The sequence below is a fragment of the Oncorhynchus gorbuscha genome, linkage group LG21, assembly GCF_021184085.1.
Source record: "Oncorhynchus gorbuscha isolate QuinsamMale2020 ecotype Even-year linkage group LG21, OgorEven_v1.0, whole genome shotgun sequence".
In the NCBI taxonomy this organism is placed as follows: Eukaryota; Metazoa; Chordata; class Actinopteri; order Salmoniformes; family Salmonidae; genus Oncorhynchus; species Oncorhynchus gorbuscha.
Window position 1 is genome coordinate 53,718,374 of NC_060193.1, and position 22,118 is coordinate 53,740,491.

Consider the following 22,118-nt stretch of genomic DNA (forward strand, 5'->3'; position numbering starts at 1 on the left):
TATTACTGGGGTGAGGACATGGTGAGAGGGTAGTCCCCACTGTCCTGCAGACCACAGATAAACATGTTGATCTATTACTGGGGTGAGGACATGGTGAGAGGGTAGTCCCCACTGTCCTGCAGACCACAGATAAACATGTTGATCTATTACTGGGGTGAGGACATGGTGAGAGGGTAGTCCCCACTGTCCTGCAGACCACAGATAAACATGTTGATCTATTACTGGGGTGAGGACATGGTGAGAGGGTAGTCCCCACTGTCCTGCAGACCAGATATAAACATGTTGATCTATTACTGGGGTGAGGACATGGTGAGAGGGTAGTCCCCACTGTCCTGCAGACCACATATAAACATGTTGATCTATTACTGGGGTGAGGACATGGTGAGAGGGTAGTCCCCACTGTCCTGCAGACCAGATATAAACATGTTGATCTATTACTGGGGTGAGGACATGGTGAGAGGGTAGTCCCCACTGTCCTGCAGACCAGATATAAACATGTTGATCTATTACTGGGGTGAGGACATGGTGAGAGGGTAGTCCCCACTGTCCTGCAGACCAGATATAAACATGTTGATCTATTACTGGGGTGAGGACATGGTGAGAGGGTAGTCCCCACTGTCCTGCAGACCAGATATAAACATGTTGATTTATTACTGGGGTGAGGACATGGTGAGAGGGTAGTCCCCACTGTCCTGCAGACCATAGATAAACATGTTGATCTATTACTGGGGTGAAGACATGGTGAGAGGGTCGTCATTCAATTAAGATTTATTTATAAAGCCCTTTTTATAATCATCAGTTGTCACACTGTCCTTGACGTACATCAATACATTAATACACACGTCAGTCTACATCCTCCCTCCCTCCCCTCATCTGACCAATGACAGCTTTGATGCATTACCTCGTCAAACTCCTCTGTCATCTTCCTGATGATCTCCGCGTTCTGCATGTTCCGGAACATCTCGATGCGCACCGTGCCTGAAGAGGGTTACGCACAACCACAATACAACCTTTTAACAACCACAATACAACCTTTTAACAACCACAATACAACAGTTCAACAACCAACCTGGAAATGAGGCCTATATAAATCAGAATGTTGTCTGGTGTGTCGGTAGCGGTTAACAGTAATACCTTTGCAGCCAGAACACTGGATAAAGAAGTTGATGAGGTCCAGTAAGGCGATGTCTCTGTCCTGCTTGTACGACTCGATCCAGTCATCCACCACAGACTGCATGGCGCTCTTTCCCATTCTGACCACCTCAAACAGAGTGACGGGGTCTCCTCCCTCGCCGTTGGTCTGAGGGACCCCATTGGCCTTCCTCCCTTTAGCCCCACCTGTAGCCTTCTCCGCTGGGGACTTCCGAGGCTTCTTATTGGCTGCCTTAAAAAGGGAGGAGCAAAGGGTTCAGATATACAGGAAGAGACTATGCAGAGAGAAGGAACCTCGTAAAAAGGTGTTCTTACTGGTGGTCTGCCAGGCCTCCCTCTCTTCTTCTTGCCTTTAGTGTCTGTCGGGTCCTCCAGCTCACTCACACTCACACTCACACTCACTGTGTCTGCCGCTCCGCTCTCATTGGACGAGTCCCTGCAACACACACCCACACTTATACTGAGGGATATACATACATAATTCTACCCACACTCAGCAGTCACAACATACATTACACACACACCTACGTTCGACTAATTACCGCATCAGGGGTGTGTTGTGATCTCTTAATGAGGCTTTGGTTGACGATGCAACGGGGAAAGACTCACTGTAGGACAGGCAGCTCAGAGGTGATCATCCTGACTGCTGCAGGGGGGGGTGTGCGTCCTCAGGAAAGAGTGGGTGTGTGTGGTCCGCTGGAGGGAGGGGTGTGTGTCCTCAGGAAAGGGTGGGTGTGTGTGGTCCGCTGGAGGGCGGGGGGGGGGGGGGGTGTGAGTCAGCCGTGCGCGTGTGTGGTGGGGGTTACAGAGGGGTGACCAAATTCACTCAACACTGGAGACACAGCTCTCACAACACACCAGCCCCTAGAGAGAGAGAGAGAGAGAGAGAGAGAGAGAGAGAGAGAGAGAGAGAGAGAGAGAGAGAACCACAGTTTAGCCATTTGTCACAAATGTCTGGTGATTTGGTTTGGAATATTCTCAACATTTACAGAACTTGAAAAAGAGAAGGAAAAAAGGAATGATAAGTGAAAGAATGAGTAGTAGAGGAGAGATAGAAGGTAGGGAGAAGGAAAGAAAGAAAGCAGGCAGAGTAGAGGAGAAAGAGTGGAAAGGGAGACACCAACTGGCCACTTTAGGAAGTGCAACAGTAAAGTCTAGAGGGGGCGTGTCAAGAGTATCGTTTCAAACAGAAAGAGGTCTAATCATGTCAACAACATTCTAAACAATTCAATTAGATTTAAAATCATTTCAACCACAACATTATAAATTCTAATAATTTCAAACAACATGATTTCAACTTAAAGTAAAAAATCTGATCCTTTATGAAAATGGGAAAATCATTTGTTACCGATTTAGACCCCAGAGTTTTTCAGGGTTGCAAGGTCAGGAAAACTCTAGGGCTCCTTCTATAGGTTAGATCTAACGTTTGTCTTAGTCAATTTGTTTGCCTGGATAGGAAAAAACCCCTGGCCCCATTTATAAAAATAACAGTCATTACTAAATAGTAGGCCTAGTGTAGTAAATATCAACGAGTGGGTGCAGTACCCAGCTTCGGCCACCAATGGCAGTATGATCCACAAAGTCCTCTCACCTCCATCTAAATAAACACACTTTATACAGCTTTAACAATGTTTTAATCATTTGAAAATTAATTTAACCTCTCAATAAGTTAAACGCGAGTTTCTGTTATGTTTTGTCTCTTTGTTGAGTGTGTTTAGGGAGTGTTATGGAGGGTGAGTGTGTGTGTGTGGCTGAGACTGGGCTTAAACAACAGTAGGGGGCAGGCTAGGAGAGACTGTATTTAAATGTTCTCACACACAGAGAAACTGGAGAGCGCTTGAGCACACCAGCCGAGTGAGTCTGTCTGTCCGTCACACACAGCAGGCACACAGAGAGAAGTGATGAGAGGGAAGAGATGGTGGACACTCAGCTTTATCAACTCTTGTTTATTGATGTTTGTGAAAATAGACAAAATATAGCTAGTTTGTACCTGTCTATAATATACACATATGATAGTTTATTGATTTATTTATCAATTAAAGTAAATTGTTGATTGGACTTGTAAGTAGAAAATGTCAGTATATTTTTTACCCAATATTGGGTACCATGTAAAAGGTGGTAGGATGTGAAGAGCTGTAAAAACACAGAGGGAAATCCTGAACGCTAACCATCAGCTACTGTCATTATGCAGTACAGCCCCCCTACCACCACCACCACACTTCTAGTAGCATCTCTCCAGGGATCACTACGGTCCCACTGCTGGCTGAAATGTGTGCTCTCCATCTCTGCCTCTCCTCACTTCCTTCTCTCCCCAATTCTATATTCTCTCTGGACAATAGAAGGCAAAAGCAACAGGGGAAATCTGTGTGACTGGGTTCAGATAGTATTTGAAAGCTGTGCGTCACCTTGGCAGAAGGCCAGAGATGGCTGTCTGCCAGAGTTGTTATTGGCCATTGACTGAAGACTACTGTTACTAATACTCCTTAATTAACATCGATCTCTCTCTCTCACAAAGAAGCCTGGAGGGAGTGTCTGTTCACTGTTAAAAAGAGAGCAGCCAACACACACCTGTGGTATCTGTATTCCAGTTACTGGGCTCTGACAGCTTTGGGAGCTGCCCGGGTGAGAGGTTTGTGTGTGTGTGTGTGTGCCTTTCTCACCACAAGGAGAGACAGAGAGAGTGGAATTGTGTGATTTCACTGCTTGGAGGCTCTGAAGCGCTCACCCTGACATTACAGGTGGTGCAGTGGCATCAGGAATGTGTGTGTGTCATACCACACAGAATAACCAGCGCTTCCTCTGCTATAATAGGCTAATCCTGCTTAGAATCAATGAGAGAGATCACACACACACACACACACACACACACACACACACACACACACACACACACACACACACACACACACACACACACACGAGGGCTTGTATAACACATTACAGAGAGTTATGCAGGGCTCATATTTTATCATCTGTGGTCTGACCGAACACACATAACTAAGTGTGTGTGTGTGTGTGTAAGCAACTTAACATTCATGACATGTACTCCGGGAGGCAGGCAGGCATTGCCATGGCAACCCTTGTGGGTCATAAGCCCCCTTCCCCTGATTGGCTGATCAGTGAGAAGGGACTGGGTGGGGAGGAGAGAGAGTGATGGAGGGGGGAGATTAGGGAAAGAGGAGGGGGAGAGGGACAGGGGGTAAGAAGGCACAAAAGAGATGAAGATATCCATTGTGATCTCTGGGGATTCGTTAGATGTCCCTTTCACTGCTGTTGAGGATCTCCACTGTTTTCAACTATAACGACCTGTCGGATAATAACACATCACCCACATTATCACCCTTCCACATTATACAATCCTACGTCACCTGAATAAAGTCGGCCATAAGAATACTGTCATAAACGGGAACAAGGATAGAGAGTACGGTCACTAGGCTGCCTCTGTCCAACACAGCTGTGGGAACTAACAGCACTGTAGATGAGGACAACACATCTCTTTGGAGGAGGAGGACAGCAGTCAACTGTAAAATATCCTAGCATTTGGCAGAGCATGACGCTTCACTCACAGACGGCTCCATGGGGAAGTGAGAGAGAAGGTGTTGCCTACATCAATTATGCATTTTAACAGGCACTCTGATTCTTAGAGATCACACACACACACACACACACACACACACACACACACACACACACACACACACACACACACACACACACACACACACACACACACACAGCTTAACCTGGAGTCACACACACACACAGTATTCAAGCTTCTGCACTCCAAAGAGCATCACTCATAAGAAAGATGATCCTGTCCGAACTCAAAACAAAAACACCCGAGGTGTTTCCAACAGCAACTAGACACAGGTGAAAGAGAGGGAAAGAGCATATAAAAGACTCTATGAGACTGCTGCCTGCAATTACTGGGCCATTCAATCTGGACCAAGACAACTAGGCCAACTAGTAAAAAAAGGACATGATTATAGTCTCTGAAATGTCACACAGTTTTCTGAAACATAAAACCATGTCATTTGGAAGAAGACTTTTGGGCATGCTATTGTCCTCTGATCTGAAACAGTTGTCGACTCCAGAGAAACGAGGGCAGAGAGATCAGAGGAGTCAGTCATGGTCCTAACGCCACACAACACCAGCTAGGACTGGGACGATACGCACTGCTCCAGCTATTTACTTCTGTCTCATTTCAATACTGCCCATTCAGTTGAACACTGAGGGGTTCTTATCTGGGAGGTTTTATAGGAGAGACAACAAGCCTGGCGAGGAACAGAGGAAGACAGAGGGAGACCAGCCTGACGAGGAAGACAGAGAGAGACCATAGCATCCCTCAGAGGTATATTAACAAGAGTTTTCACCTGAGGGGAATGCCAGAGAGAGAGAGACAGAGGATGATCAAATTATGTAGATCAAGAGAGTCTGAGAAGAGTGAGAATAAGTAAACAAGAGAGTCTGAGAAGAGTGAGAATAAGTAAACAAGAGAGTCTGAGAAGAGTGAGAATAAGTAAATAAGGAAAATAAGGGGAGCAGTATTATCCCCATGCAGGTCAATGAGAGAGATGGAACTCCCCTAACCCAGTCATGACCCCAGTCGTACAAGGAAGCAGAAGCAGACAGACACCTTAAGGCAGGGTCCCCAATTACATTCAGCTGTGGGCTGAGTTTTCCTTGAGCGGATGGTCGGAACATAGTTATAAGTCATTTGACTGGAAGAATCCCAAACAGATACAGCGTCTTCAGAAAGTATTCACACCCCTTGACTTATTCCACATGTTATGTTACAGCCTGAATTAAACATGGATTCACATGAGTTTTTCTTCTCACCCATCTCCAGACAATAACCACAAGCCCATAATGACAAAGTGGAAACATGATTAGACATTTTTGCAAATGTATTGAAAGATGAAATACAGAAATATCTCATTTACAAAAGTATTCACACCCCCGAGTCAATACATGTTAGAATCAACTTGGGCATGGATTATAGTGGGGCGGCAGGGTAGCCTAGTGGTTAGAGCAGACAAGGTAAACAAACATCTGTCGTTCTGCCCCTGAACAAGGCAGTTAACCCACTGTTCCTAGGCAGTCATTGAAAATAAGAATTTGTAACCGACTTGCCTAGTTAAATAAAGGTAAAATAAATAGCTGAGTCTTTCTGGGTAAGTCTCTAAGAGTTGTCCACACCTGGATTGTACAACATTTGCAAATTATTATTTTCAAAATTCTTCAAGCTCTGTCAAATTGTTTGTTGATCATTGCTAGACATATATTTGAAAGTAGATTTAAGTCTAGACGGTAACTCGGCCACTGGGGAACATTACTGTTTTATTGGTAAGCTACTCCAGTGTAGATTTGGCCTTGTGTTTTAGGTTATTATCCTGTTGAAAGGTGAATTCATTTCCCAGTGTCTGGTAGAGCAGACGGAACCAGGTTTTCCTCTAGGATTTTGCCTGTGCTTAGCTCCATTCCATTTATTTGTTATCCTGAAGAACTCCCCAGTCCTTAACAATTACAAGTATACACATAACATGATGCAGCCACCCAGATGCTTGAAAATATGGAGAGTGGCACTCAGTAATGTGTTGTATTTGCCCCAAACATAACGCTTTGTATTCAGGACAAAAACTGAATTGCTTTGCCACATTTTTGACAGCAGTGGCTTGTTGCAAACAGGATGCATGTTTTGGAATATGTTTATTCTGAACAGGATTTATTATTTTCAAAATGTAATTTAGGTTAGTATTGTGGAATAACTACAAGGTCGTGGACCCATACTTAGTCTTCTCATATCACAGCCATTAAACTCTGTAACAGTTATAAAGTCACCATTGGCCTCATGGTGAAATCCCTGAGCCGTTTCCTTCCTCTCCGGCATCTGAGTTAGTAAGGCCGCCTGTATCTTCGTTGTGTATTGATACACCATCCAACGTGTCATTAATAAGGGTTAAGCAAATGTTCCCTCCTGAATGTATTTAGACTTGGCATAACAAAGGGGTTGAATCCTTACTGACATTTCAGCTTTTCATTTTTAATTCATTAGTAAACATTTCTAAAAACACAATTCTCCTTTGACATTATGGAGTATTGTGTGTAGACCAGTGACAAAACATTTAATCCATTTAAAATTCAGGTTGTAACAAAATGTGGAAAATGTCAAGGGGTGTGAATACTCTGAAGGCACGGTGTGTGTGTGTGTATGTATGCATGTACGTATACTAGAGGTCGACCGATTAATCGGAATGGCCGATTAATTAGGGCCGATTTCAAGTTTTCATAATCGGAAATCTGTATTTTTGGGCGTCGATTTGCAGATAGAAAAATAAATAATAATTATATACCTTTATTTAACTAGGCAAGTCAGTTAAGAACACATTCTTATTTTCAATGACTGCCTAGGAACGGTGGGTTAACTGCCTCGTTCAGGGGCAGAACCACAGATTTTCACCTTGTCAGCTCGGGAGAACCAATCTTGCAACTTTACAGTTAACTAGTCCAACGCAATAACGACCTGCCTCTCTCTCGTTGCACTCCACAAGGAGACTGACTGTTATGCGAATGCAGTAAGCCAAGGTAAGTTGCTAGCTAGAATTAAACTTAAACAATCAATCATAATCACTAGTTAACTACACATGGTTGATGAGATTACTAGATATTATCTAGCGTGTCCTGCGTTGCATATAATCTGACTGAGCATACAAGTATCTAAGTATCTGACTGAGCGGCGGTAGGCAGAAGCAGGCGCGTAAACATTCATTCAAACAGCACTTTAGTGCCAGCAGCTCTTCATTGTGCGTCAAGCAATGCGCTGTTTATGACTTCAAGCCTATCAACTCCCGAGATGAGGCTGGTGTAACCGAAGTGAAATGGCTAGCTAGTTAACGCGCGCTAATAGTGTTTCAAACGTCACTTGCTCCGAGCCTTCTAGTAGTTGTTCCCCTTGCTCTGCATGGGTAATGCAGCTTCGATGGTGGCTGTTGTCGTTGTGTTGCTGGTTCGAGCCCAGGGTGGAGTGAGGAGAGGGACGGAAGCTATACTGTTACACTGGCAATACTAAAGTGCCTATAAGAACATTAATAGTCAAAGGTTAATGAAATACAAATGGTATAGAGGGAAGTAGTCCTATAATAACTACAACCTAAAACTTCTTACCTGGGAATATTGAAGACTCATGTTAAAAGGAACCACCAGCTTTCATATGTTCATGTTCTGAGCAAGGAACTGAAAAGTTAGCTTTCTTACATGGCACATATTGCACTTTTACTTTCTTCTCCAACACTTTGTTTTTGCATTATTTAAACCAAATTGAACATGTTTCATTATTTACTTGAGGCTAAATGATTTTATTGATGTATTATATTAAGTTAAAATAAGTGTTCATTCAGTATTGAATGAAAATAAAAATAAATAAAAATTGTCCGATTAATCGTTATCGCCTTTTTTGGTCTTCCAATAATCGGTATTGGCGTTGAAAAATCATAATCGTCGACCTCTAACGTACACACACACACACACACACACACACACACACACACACACACACACACACACACACACACACACACACACACACACACACACACACACACACACACACACACACACACACACTTCAGCTATTTGACTGACCAAGAAGGAGAGTGATGAAGCGCTGCATCAGATCACCTGACCTCAACCCAATTATTATTATTTATTTTAACCTTCATTTAACGAGGCAAGTCAGTTAAGAATATAATTCTTATTTACAAAATGACAGCCCAACAAAAGGCAAAAGATCTTCTGCAAGGACAGGGGCTGGGATTTATTTTTTTATATTTTTAAATAACATAAATATAGGACAACACACACATCACGACAAGAGAGACAACACAACATAAAGAGAGACCTAAGACAACAAATGTCTTAAATTGTCTTAAACCTCAATTGAGATGGTTTGGAATGAGTTGGACTGCAGAGTGAGGGAAAAGCAGCCAACAAGTGCTCAGCATATGTGGGAACTCTCCCTTCAACACTGTTGGAAAAGCATTCCAGGTGAAGCTGGTTGAGAGAATGCCAAGAGTGTGCAAACCTGTCATCAAGGTAAAAGGGTGGCTACTTTGAAGAATCTCAAACAAAAATATATTTTGATTTGTTTAACACTTTTTTGGTTACTATATGATTCCATGTGTGTTATTTCATAGTTTTGATGTCTTCACTATTATTCTACAATGTAGAAAATAGTAAAAATAAAGAAAACCCTGGAATGAGTATGTGTGTCCAAACCTGACTGGTACTATATATATTTATTTAAAATAACATCACCGGTGGGACGCTTATTGGAGAACTCTGTTCTGAAGGGTAATGACGTGACGGGATGAAATCTCTCACACACAACCGCTCTCTTTCACTCACTCCCCATTCGTCCATCTTCTCCCTCTCCTACTCTTCCCCATCTATTTCTCTCTGCCAGTCCCACATGGAATGAGTCTTTAAGCAACAGCGTAGTAGATATTGTAGTGAAATGTGTGTGTCGGGGTAAAAATCTGTCGATGTGCCCTTGAGCAAGGCACTTAACCCTAATTGCTCTTGTAAGACGCTCTGGATAGGAGGGTCTGCTAAATGACTCCAATGTCAAATGTAATAAGGGAATAACGTGTCCTCACTGTGTCCAGCCCATTGGCTATGAAAAAAATACCTTCCTAGTTTTCATTCTCTGGTCCCTTGAATCATGCCAATAAATAAACTCAAGCCCCCTTGACAAATGAGTGGAGCTCCTCTGGCCTGCTCTAAGGTATCTGTGTAGTGGGGGGGTTCACTTAATAATGCAGCATCATGGACTCTATATTACAGAAAGCCTCTACAGTAATACAGTGGTTTTACAGAGCTCTAGTGTAGGCATTGGGCTGTAGCCTCTACAGTAACACAATGTCTTTACAGAGCTCTAGTGTAGGCGTTGGGCTGTAGCCTCTGGGCTGTAGCCTCTACAGTAACACAATGTCTTTACATAGCTCTAGTGTAGGCTTTGGGTGGCAGGCTCTACAGTAATACAGCGGTTTTACAGAGATCTAGTGTAGGCTTTGGGCTGCAGGCTCTACAGTAATACAGCGGTTTTACAGAGCTCTAGTGTAGGCTTTGGGCTGCAGGCTCTACAGTAATACAGTGGTTTTACAGAGATCTAGTGTAGGCTTTGGGCTGCAGGCTCTACAGTAATACAGCGGTTTTACAGAGATCTAGTGTAGGCTTTGGGTTGCAGGCTCTACAGTAATACAGCGGGTTTACAGAGCTCTAGTGTAGGCTTTGGGCTGCAGGCTCTACAGTAATACAGCGGGTTTACAGAGCTCTAGTGTAGGCTTTGGGTTGCAGGCTCTACAGTAATACAGCGGGTTTACAGAGCTCTAGTGTAGGCTTTGGGCTGCAGGCTCTACAGTAATACAGCGGGTTTACAGAGCTCTAGTGTAGGCTTTGGGCTGCAGCCTCTACATTAAAAAAACAAAAGGTTTCTAAAGAAATATTTTTTTTCTTGCCAGCAGGCAAGAAAAAAAGAAAGAGAAAGGAAAAAGGAACATTTAGATTCTCTCTGCAATGGCCGCCTGGCTCACTGCAGCTATCGCAAAATGGAGACGCAGGGAGAGCGAGGGAGGGAGAGTGAAATGGAGGAGAGAACAAGAGCACAAAGGGAGATCAGCGGAGGCAGAGGAGGAAGAGAGAGGGGAGGAGGGCTGGGGGGAGCTGGGAGAGAGAGACTCATTAGTTTGTCTCATCTTTCTGCCTCTCTCACCTTGACCCACATTCACTGTCTGTTGCTATTCACCCCCCCCCCCCTCCACACACACACTTTGATTTCTCCAGCTGAGGCTATTATACCCTAATGACATAAGAGGCTCCAGAATGTTATCATTTCACTACAGAGAACCCATTACTGTGACTAGCAGAATCCCTGTGTGTGTGTGTGTGTGTGTGTGTGTGTGTGTGTGTGTGTGTGTGTGTGTGTGTGTGTGTCTGTGATAAAGACTGTGGGTTCAAGAGCACAACATATCCAGGGCTGAACTTCCTGCAGTCAGCCTATGAAGTCAGATGTTTGTTTGGCCAAAGGTGTTTGGGGGGAAAGTGACATTCCCAGGTTGTCAATGTGCTAGTGTGACTGTCCAGAAATAGAACCTAGGGCCTGACCTCTCATCACCTCAACTCCAGACAGCCTAAACATCCTAACATTAGTCTTCAGGTCCTGACAGGCAAGGTTCATCTTCCATGAGGGTAGTTTACCAGACACTGCTGATACAATGGTAATGGAGTAATCTGGTAATCTGGGGGTTAGAAGGGGTAGTTTAATCTACCGTGCTACAGGGAAACCCTTAATCCCACATGAGACTATAAAGGCAGATGAAGTGAACAACACACACCCTTAATCTGAGTGTGAGCTGGCTTTCTCTGACAGAAAAATCGAGAGATATATATATATATGCAGACAATGATGTAAAATATGTATCTTACTGTGTGTGTGTAACTGTACTTTATTGATCCCCTGAGGGTAGGCCCACATTAAATGTGTCACCAGCAGTAGTAGTGTTGGAGAATAATGGGCTAGAAAAACAAATCAGTCAAGCATCGGCTGGAGAAATATTAGCAGCATCATCATCATCATGTTAGCGTTAGATGCAATGCTACCGTGCCGAAACATACTCGACTGTGTGCTTTCAATGCCTTTAGATACATACATTTCATGTTACACTAGTATAGCCAACTGGGTGTTGAACCAAGTGGCCAACAAGTACACCAGTCTTCTAGGTCTCAGGGAATGATGTTAATCAACCAAGCGCAGCGCTGGACAGGAAGGCTTCAGAGCATTTTCAGCCCCACATTCTCTCTCTCCATCTGATGCTACAGGTCAGCTAGCCAACCTGCTAAACATCCGCTAGCCAACCCGCTAAACATCCCCTAGCCAACCCGCTAAACAGCCCCTAGCCAACCCGCTAAACAGCCGCTAGCCAACCCGCTAAACAGCCGCTAGCCAACCCCCGAACCAACCCGCTAAATATCCGCTAGCCAACCCGCTAAACAGCCGCTAAACAGCCGCTAGCCAACCCGCTAAACAGCCGCTAGCCAACCCGCTAAACAGCCGCTAAACAGCCGCTAAACAGCCGCTAGCCAACCCGCTAAACAGCCGCTAGCCAACCCCCGAACCAACCCGCTAAACAGCCGCTAGCCAACCCGCTAAACAGCCGCTAGCCAACCCGCTAAACAGCCGCTAGCCAACCCGAGCCAAACCGCTAAACAGCCGCTAGCTGATTACAACACAAACTGCTAGCTAAACTAGGCCTACACCACAACCAACTACACCACAACCAGCTAGCAAAATACACCACAGCTTACTATGCAACACAACCAGACAGTCAGCTAGCTGGTTGTGGTGTAGTTAGCTATCAGATTTTTCTAATGTCAATTGAAGCTATAAAGTTTTTATTTCACTGTGAGTGGTCCTTACAGCTTCCCTGTATACATTCCATTTGCTTTAGCTAGCTTCAATATCTTCTCATTATTCTAAAGAAACGTAGGGCCTATTCATTCAGCGAACACGCTTGATAATGGTCATTCCCTAAAACTGAAATAATACTTTCTTCACACACACACACACACTTTCACAAACACAGTGCTCAATCTGGATTCAGCTTGAATTCAATAACTATTTCTAAACTGTGTCTGCTGAAGTCAAGGAGGACACTCTGGAGCTGTATAATGGCAACATGTTACAGTATAATTTATTGTGTAATTGGCCTGATCATAAAAATACTAAATCAGTTACAAATCAAAACTGGTTCAGTCACACAAATCAACTAGCTATTACAAATTAATAACTTACTATAAAGATACTAGTCATTACACAGGCCCACCCCCCCAAAGATTTGTATAACATTTTATACATATATATATATATATATATATCCTAAGCAGTTAAGGTCACAGTTATGAAAATGTAGGACACTAAAGAGGCCTTTCTACTGACTCTGAAAAACACCAAAAGAAAGATGCCCAGGGTCCCTGCTCATCTGCGTGAACGGGCCTTGGGCATGCTGCAAGGAGGCATGAGGACCGCAGATGTGGCCAGGGCAATAAATTGCCATGTTCGTACTGTGAGACGCCCAAGACAGTGCTACAGGGAGACAGGACGGACAGCTGATCGTCCTCACAGTGGCAGACCACGTGTAACAACACCTGCACAGGATCAGTACATCCGAACATCACATGCGGGACAGGTACAGGATGGAAACAACAACTGCCCGACTTACACCAGGAACGCACAATCCCTCCATCAGTGCTCAGACTTACTGAGAGGCCAGACTGAGGGCTTGAAGGCCTGTTGTAAGGCAGGTCCCCACCAGACATCACTGGCAACAACGTCACCTAAGGGCACAAACCCACCGTTGCTGGCTCAGACAGGACTGGCAAAAAGTGCTCTTCAATGACGAGTCGCGGGTTTGTCTCACCGGATTCGCGTTTATCGTTGAAGGAATGAGAGTTACACAAAGGCCTGTACTCAGGAGCAGGATCGATTTGGAGGTGGAGGGTCCGTCGTGGTCTGAGGTGGTGTGTCACAGCATGATCGGATTGAGCTTTTTGTCATTGCAGGCAATCTCAACACTGTGCATTACAGGGAAGACATCCTCCTCCCTCATGTGGTTCCCTTCCTGCAGGCTCATCCTGACATGACCCTACAGCATGACAATGCCACCATCCATACTGCTCGTTCTCTGCATGATTTCCTGCTAGACAGGAATGTCAGTGTTCTGCCATGGCCAGCGAGAATCCCGGATCTCAATCCCATTCAGCACGTCTGGGACCTGTTGGATCGGAGGGTGAGGGCTAGGGCCATTTCCCCCAGAAATGTCTGGGAACTTGCAGGTGCCTTGGTGGAAGAGTGGGGTAACATCTCACAGCAAGAACTGGCAAATCTGGTGCAGTCCACTAGGAGGAGATGCACTGCAGTACTTAATGCAGCTGGTGGCCACACCAGATACTGACTGTTACTTATGATTTTGATCCCTCCTTTGTTTAGGGACACGTTATTCCATTTCTGTTAGTCATATGTCTGTGATATGTTCATATAAATATTTACACATGTTAAGTTTGATGAAAATAAACGCAGTTGACAGTGAGAAGACGTTTCTTTTTTTTCCTGGGTTAATATATATAATAATTTAGGATTTCAGTTTTGGGTAAAAAAAAGAAAAAGATGTCTCGTGTCTCAATGAAATCAAGATATGAAATTACTGTTATTTGAAAATACAGCCATATGTCAATTTGCAGTGTACAAATTATTAGAATCATGTTCCGGTCCCACGACCATCTGCTCTGATAAAAAAACAGCCTGTGGTTGAATCTAGTTGCCAACCTCTGCTTTAATGTAGACTCCACATGACCTACTGCTGCATTCATATACGGTCTGCTACATAACAGTCGTCTGGATTACTGGACTGGGCCCACGGCAGGATGACCAGATGTCGTTGTTTTCAATGAGAGAGCGACGGTAACTTCCTGTTCCTTACAGAACAGCCACTCCAGTGTTTCCCCTGCCTTTGAATAGGTAGGGAGGGCTCCCCATCTAGCTCTTCCCCTGGTCTAAACAAATTGAAATGTTTTGTTCAAGGTCCTACATGTGGCCTAGCTAAATGCCACGATTACACCAGGCACTACCGCTAACGGTCAAACTACCGGAGACCATCCAGTTAACAGGTGGTGCAAACAAGGACACATTCTGCAACGTAATGGTCGGCGACTATGAGCTTGGCGATCAAGTTTATGCAAGTTAGCAGCTATTATTAGTAGTTGTAAAGGAATAAAAATATGAAAAACGACAATGTTGTTTGAAGCGGTATCGTTGCCTTTTAATCCACGACTAGCGCCTCTGGTTAACTTGTGTAAACAGCAGCTTGCTAGTGTTTCATGTTTGGTTCACATTCATTGAAAACATTATTAGCCTACAACTCTAGCCTATTTCCAACAAATGTTTTTGGATAATATCGGTAAAATATTAAGGAAACCTATTTCAGTGAATTTGTACTCCATGTTCTTCAAAAAATCATGAAAAAGAAATCTAAATGACATTACATTTGAGTCATTTAGCAGTCTTCTCCACATCACCAGGGTTTGACATCAACCTTTTTTTAGCTGACAATGTATGACACAATCTGTGCATTCAACTAGAGTACGTTAAACGACGACATCATGAGCCGAATCAGTGCAGGTGAAAGTGATGGCAATACAAGTCCAACAGATGAGAAGGGAGGCAAGGTGGTAGAGGAGGCAAGGTGGTAGAGGAGGCAAGGTGGTAGAGGAGGCAAGGTGGTAGAGGAGGCAAGGTGGTGTCTGAAGAGACAGACCCTCAGACTGTTGCAGATGGGCAGCATCTGTGCTGTAGAACTATTGCTAAAATGTTAGGTTTGTAGACTTGTATCCCAGCCCCCGACTCAACGAAGTCAATAACTAGGCTGCTCAAAAGTACTGTATACCCCATTGCATTGAAATGTTTCCCATTTCAAGTTGATTTGCCATATGTAATAGGTTAAACATACACTGGAAATCTTACCAAGTCACACTACTCAACCAAGAACTGTGTCAACAACAGCCCTGCCAAGTGATGATCATATCCTGGCCTGCAGTTCGTGGTGTTTTATGGCTGTGTACTACATATTGTCAGTCTATGTTGTACGTTCTATGCAAAAGGAGACGAGGAACATAACAATGTGGGACAATAAAGTTATTTTGTATCTCCAGCACCAGTGGTAGTTTACAGTCAGTTGGTCTTCCAGGATGCATAGCCTACAGTAGACTGCTAGTTCAGTCTGCTGGTGGAAAGTCACATGGCTGAGCTTGTTGCATAACCACTTTGTTGACAATCAGTGAATGATCACGAGGACACAAGCTGCCTGTATAATCCTTTACCCCAAACATCCGACTCTAGACTCTATACAAAGAGCAGTGAAGCTGGGTGTGCAACACAATCATCAAAGAGTTGGGCTTAAATTAGCCAGCTAGCTAACTTGACCAAATAGTCTCAAACTCCATAATAAAGAAAGATTTATGTGGATATTAAACGGTAGAAGTGAACAGATATGCTCATTAACCCATAACTGACTTGGGCCAGAAGAATGGATCCCTGGGAGAGAGGTCTGGAGTAGGGAGCATGGAGACCAACAGCGTTGGACTGTAACCAGGGTTGGATTTGGAACCCATCCCCCTCACACACTTCCCCGCTAAATTTCGTTTAGCAGAGAAAGGGGCGGAGTGGGTTAGCAAACTAGCTAGCTGCACTTTACAAAATATAATCTACTAGTCAAAATATTGCCATTTGTCAAGAATCCCAACGTTGAACTTCGGTACAATAAGTAACATGTCAAAACAATGGGTGGGGAAACAGGAAACAATGTTGCTAAGGTTACTGGTGAAATTTCTGCAGAATCTCTACGAATGGAGTGATAGATTGGCAAGGATGGATGTCAAATAGCACTGGTGACAAGCAACCTGACTAACACTGGCGTTACATTACTCCCAAATATATCATCCGAAACCCCGACACATATGCAATGAATTAGGGTTAGCTAGCAACAATAGCAATGTGTGGCTAGGTCGCGCAGGCGGCACTATAACGTTGCAATAAGAGAGTCTGCATACAACACTGTGTTGACGCTTTGAATCTGTCCGTCTATCAAGAGCAATAAAATCACGTCACACATTGTCTTAGTAACGGGAAAACTAAGAGCGAGTGGTGAAAAGTGATTCTGGCAAAACACAGCGGTCAAGTCTCTCGTGCGTCCCTGTAATCTGACATGTAGAGACATTCCCGCTAATGGCCCTCGACCATGTAGCTAGCTAGCCGAACAGAGGGAAGACAGAGCACATCCAGTTCTCTCTCCGCTAGCTTGCGGAGCAGCACCCATCCCCCTCCTCTCTCCCCATCCCTCTCTCGCTCTCTGAATCCACCATCTTGATTCTGAGACCCGTCTCCCCTTTCGCACAAGCCAAAAACACAACCAAAATACAAAACAAACTCACCTTTACCGGCCATCGACCAATCGATTACTGTCTTCTGAAATAAAAAATCGATATATCTGATAAAAGTGTGTCGATTTTAATATTGTAAATATGTCGTGAGAAGCGGGAACCGCGCCTTGGAGCAGAAAGGAACAATCCTAAACTGCCATCTGGTGGAGCCTTCCTCGCTGTAATGCTGTTCTGGTGGCGCAGCCTCTCACTGCAACCTTACTGCCTCCTGGCGGACACAGACGAGATTACAGCAACGGATGCGCGCCGCGAGGGCGAGGAGAGGGGAGGCACTGCAGGACCCCGCGAAAAGAGGGAAACAGTGGGGGGCGCGCTCAGAGCCACGTGCACGCGTAGAATGGGAGGGGCGAGTTTAGCTGGCAGTGTTTTGTTCGGTGGTTTGATGGTAAATAGGCCTTAACAGAGGACACATGTAGGAGACTATAACATCTAGATTACCCCTCAAAACACAATTTACCAGAATACAATACACACATATCACAGTATTAGTGCAGTATCTTGCCTGAGACCTGAAGACTCATGTTAGCTCCAAGTTGTAATGCCTAGGCTTTAGCTGTGGCAAAGATGATCTGGGTTCAATATCTGGTCAGTCAAAATCTCTCTCTCTCTGGTTTTATTTAGCTTGTCTACATTAGTTGGTCCTGTTGAGGTGAGACTATCTCAATATCTGCCACATACAGGGCCTTCAGAAAGTGCTCACACCTCTTGACTTTCTCCACATGTTGTTGTGTTACAGCCTGAACTTAAAATATATTAAATGTAGATGTTTGTGTCACTGGCCTACACACAACACCCCATAATGTCAAAGTGGAATTCTGTTTTTCGAAATGTTTACAATTTTTGAATTTTTTTATTCAAAGCTGAAATGTTTTGAGTCGATAAGTGTTCAACCCCATTGTTATGGCAAGCCCAAATATGTTCAGGAGTAAACATGTACTTAACAAGTCACATAATATGTTGCTTGGACTCTGTGTGCAATAATAGTGTTTAACATGATTTTTGAATAACTACCTCATCTCTGTGCCCTACCACAGGAGGTTGCTGGCACCTTAATTGGGGAGGACGGGCTCGTTGTAATGGCTGGAGCAGAATGAGTGAAATTGTATCAAATACATCAAACACATGGTTTCCATGGATTCCATGGTTTCCAGGTGTTTGATGCCATTCCATTCGCTCCGTCCCAGCCATTATTATGAGCCGTCCTCCCCTCAGCAGCCTCCTCTGTACCCCACACATACAATTATCTGTAAGGTCCCGCAGTCGAGCAGTGAATTACAAACACAGATTCAACCACAAAGACCAGGGAGGTTTTCCAATGCCTCGCGAAGAAGGTCACCTATTGGGCGATGGGTAAAAAGATAAAAAACAGACATTAAATATCCCTTTGAGCATGGTTATTATCATGTTTTATTTATTTAACCTTTATTTAACTCGGCAAGTCAGTTAGGAACAAATGATTATTTTCAATGAGGGTCTACCAAAAGGCAAAAGGCCTCCTGCGTGTACAGGAGCTGGGATTAAAAATACAAATACAAAAATAAAATATAAATATAGGACAAACACACATCATGACAAGAGAGACAACAAATCAAATCAAAGTAAATGTATTGTCACATACACATGGTTAGCAGATGTTAATGCGAGTGTAGCGAAATGCTTGTGCTTCTAGTTCCGACAATGCAGTAATAACCAACGAGTAATCTAACTAACAATTCCAAAACTACTACCTTATACACACAAGTGTAAAGGGATAAATAATATGTAAATAAAGATATGTGAATGAGTGATGGTACAGAGCGGCATAGGCAAGATGCAGTAGATGGTATCGAGTACAGTATATACATATGAGATGAGTAATGTAGGGTATGTAAACAAAGTGGTATAGTTTAAAGTGGCTAGTGATACACGTATTACATAAAGATGCAGTAGATGATATAGAGTACAGTATATACGCATACATATGAGATGAATAATGTAGGGTATGTAAACATTATATTAAGTAGCATTGTTTAAAGTGGCTAGTGATATATTTTACATCAATTCCCATCCATTCCCATTATTAAAGTGGCTGGAGTTGAGTCAGTGTGTTGGCAGCAGCCACTCAATGTTAGTGGTGGCTGTTTAATAGTCTGATGGCCTTGTGATAGAAGCTGTTTTTCAGTCTCTCGGTCCCAGATTTGATGCACCTGTACTGACCTAAGACAACACCTTAGAGACCTAAGACAACAACATAGCAAGGCAGCAACACATGACAACACAGCATGGTAGCAACACAACATGACAACAACATGGTAACAACACAACATGGTAGCAGCACAAAACATGGTACAAACATTATTGGGCACAGACAACAGCACAAAGGTCAAGAAGGTAGAGACAACAATACATCACGCAAAGCAGCCACAATTGTCAGTAAGAGTGTCCATGACTGAGTCTTTGAATGAAGAGATTGAGATGAAAGTGTCCAGTTTGAGTGTTTGTTGTAGCTCGTTCCAGTCGCTAGTTGCAGAGAACTGAAAAGAGGAGCGACCCAGGGCTGTGTGTGCTTTGGGGACCTTTAACAGAATGTGACTGGCAGAACGGGTGTTGTATGTGGAGGAGCTGCAGTAGATATATCAGATAGGGGGGAGTGAGGCCTAAGAGGGTTTTATAAATAAGCATCAACCAGTGGCTCTTGCAATGGGTACACAGAGATGACCAGTTTACAGAGGAGTGATGCAGTGATGTGTCCTATAAGGAGCATTGGTAGCAAATGTGATGGCCGAATGGTAAAGAACATCTAGCCGCTCGAGAGCACCCTTACCTGCCGATCTATAAATTATGTCTCCATAATCTAGCATGGGTAGGATGGTCTTCTGCATCAGGGTTAGTCTGGCAACTGGGGTGAAAAAGGAGCGATTACGATAGAGGAAACCAAGTCTCGATTTAACTTTAGCCTGCAGCTTTGATACGTGCTGAGAGAAGGACAGTGTGCCATCTAGCCATACTCCCAAGTACTTGTATGAAGTGACTACCTCAAGCTCTAAACCCTCAGAGGTAGTAATCACACCTGTGGGGAGAGGGACATTCTTCTTACCAAACCACATGACCTTTGTTTTGGAGGTGTTCAGAACAATGTTAAGGGTAGAGAAAGGTTGTTGGACACTAAGAAAGCTTTGTTGTAGAGGATTTAACCCAAAATATGGGCAGGGCCAGCTGAGTATAAGACTGTATCATCTGCATATAAATGGATGAGAGAGCTTCCTACTGCCTGAGCTATGTTTTGATATAAATTGTAAAGAGTGTGAGGCCTAGGATCGAGCCTTGGGGTACACCCTTGGCGACAGGCAGCGGCTGAGACAGCAGATTTTCTGACTTCATACACTGCACTCTTTGAGAGAGGTAGTTAGAAAAGCAGGCCAAAGACCCCTCAGAGACACCAATACTCCTTCACTGACCCACAAAAATGGAATGGTCTACCGTATCAAAAGCCTTGGCCAAGTCAATAAACATAGCAGCACAACATTGCTTAGAATCAAAGGCAATGGTGACATCATTGAGAACCTTTAAGGTTGCAGTGACACATCCATAACCTGAGCGGAAATCCGATTGCACACCAGAGAGAATACTATAGACATCAAGATGCTGCATCAATACACCCAGTCACTACAAAGATACAGGCGTCCTTCCTAACTCAGTTGACGGCGAGGCAGGAACCCGCTCAGGGATTTTACCATGAGGCCAATGGTTACTTTAAAACAGTTACAGAGTTGAATGGATGTGATAGAAGAAAACTGAGGATGGATCAACAACATTGTAGTTACTCCACAGTACTAACCTAAATGACAGAGGGAAAAGAATGAAGCCTGTACAGAATATGGGCTCACGAGTGACGCAGAGGTCCGAGGCACTGCATTGTAGTGCTAGAGGTGTCACTTCAGACCCTGGTTTGATCCCAGGCTGTGTCATAACTGGCCTTGATCAGGAGTCCCATAGGGTGGCGCACAATTGGCCCAGCGTCGTCCTGGTTAGGGGAATGTTTGGCCGGGGTAGGCCGTCATTGTAAATAATAATTTGTTCTTAACTGACTTGCCTAGTTAAATAAAGGTAAAATACAAATATTCCAAAACATACATCCTGTTTGTAACAAGGCACTAAAGCAATTCTGCAAAAAAATGTAGCAAAGCAATTAACTTTTGTCCTGAATACAAAGCGTTATGTTTGGGGCGAATTAAATACAACACATTACAGAGTACCACTCTACATATTTTCAAGCATAGTGGTGGCTGCATCATGTTATGGGTGTGCTTGTAATCATTAAGGACTCGGGAGTTTTCAGGATAAAAAATAATTGGAATGGAGCTAAGCACAAAATCCCAGACACTGGGAGATGAATTCACCTTTCAGCAGGACAATAACCTAAAACACAACGCCAAATATACACTAGAGTTGTTTACTAAGACAGTTTTGAATGTTCCTGAGTGGCCTAGTTACAGTTATGACTTAAATCAGTTTGAAAATCTATGGCCAGACCTGAAAAGGCTGTCTAGCAATGATCAACAACCAATTTGACAGAGCTTAAATCATTTTTAAAAGAATAATGGGCAAATGTTGCACAATCCAGGTGTGGACAGCTCTTAGAAACCCGGAAAGACTCACAGTTGTAATCACTGCCAAAGGTGCTTCTAAAATATGATTAGATATTTCTATATTTCATCTTCAATAAATTTGTCCTGTGCCTCTTAATTTTTATTATCTCTCCTCTCTTTTTCTCTCTCTCTCTCCTCTCTCTCTCCTCTCTCTCGCTCTCTCTCTCTCTCTCTCTCTCTCTCTCTCTCTCTCTCTCTCTCTCTCTCTCTCTCTCTCTCTCTCTCTCTCTCTCTCTCTCTCTTTCTCTCTCTCTCTTTCTCTCTCTCCCTCTCTCTCTCTCTTCTTTGTGG

The 22,118-nt window shown here is 43.8% G+C and overlaps 1 protein-coding gene across 3 annotated transcripts in view; it reads right to left on the minus strand.

Moving 5' to 3' along the window:
- The window catches only part of LOC124008301 (cohesin subunit SA-1), a 64,724-nt gene extending 47,345 nt beyond the window's left edge, over positions 1–17,379 (minus strand). The window contains exons 1-6 of one of the 3 annotated variants that reach the window (XM_046319466.1): positions 17,191–17,379; positions 1,857–2,016; positions 1,762–1,806; positions 1,468–1,588; positions 1,135–1,384; positions 902–978 (exon numbers count right to left, since the gene is read on the minus strand). In XM_046319466.1, the coding sequence (XP_046175422.1) occupies positions 902–978; positions 1,135–1,384; positions 1,468–1,588; positions 1,762–1,790 (477 nt within the window). In that variant the 5' untranslated portion in view covers positions 1,791–1,806; positions 1,857–2,016; positions 17,191–17,379. Of the gene's footprint in view, positions 1–901; positions 979–1,134; positions 1,385–1,467; positions 1,589–1,694; positions 1,715–1,761; positions 2,017–17,190 lie in introns of those variants that run through there. The other 2 variants (XM_046319465.1, XM_046319468.1) reach the window with 2 other exon arrangements.
- Positions 17,380–22,118: the final 4,739 nt, after the last annotated feature.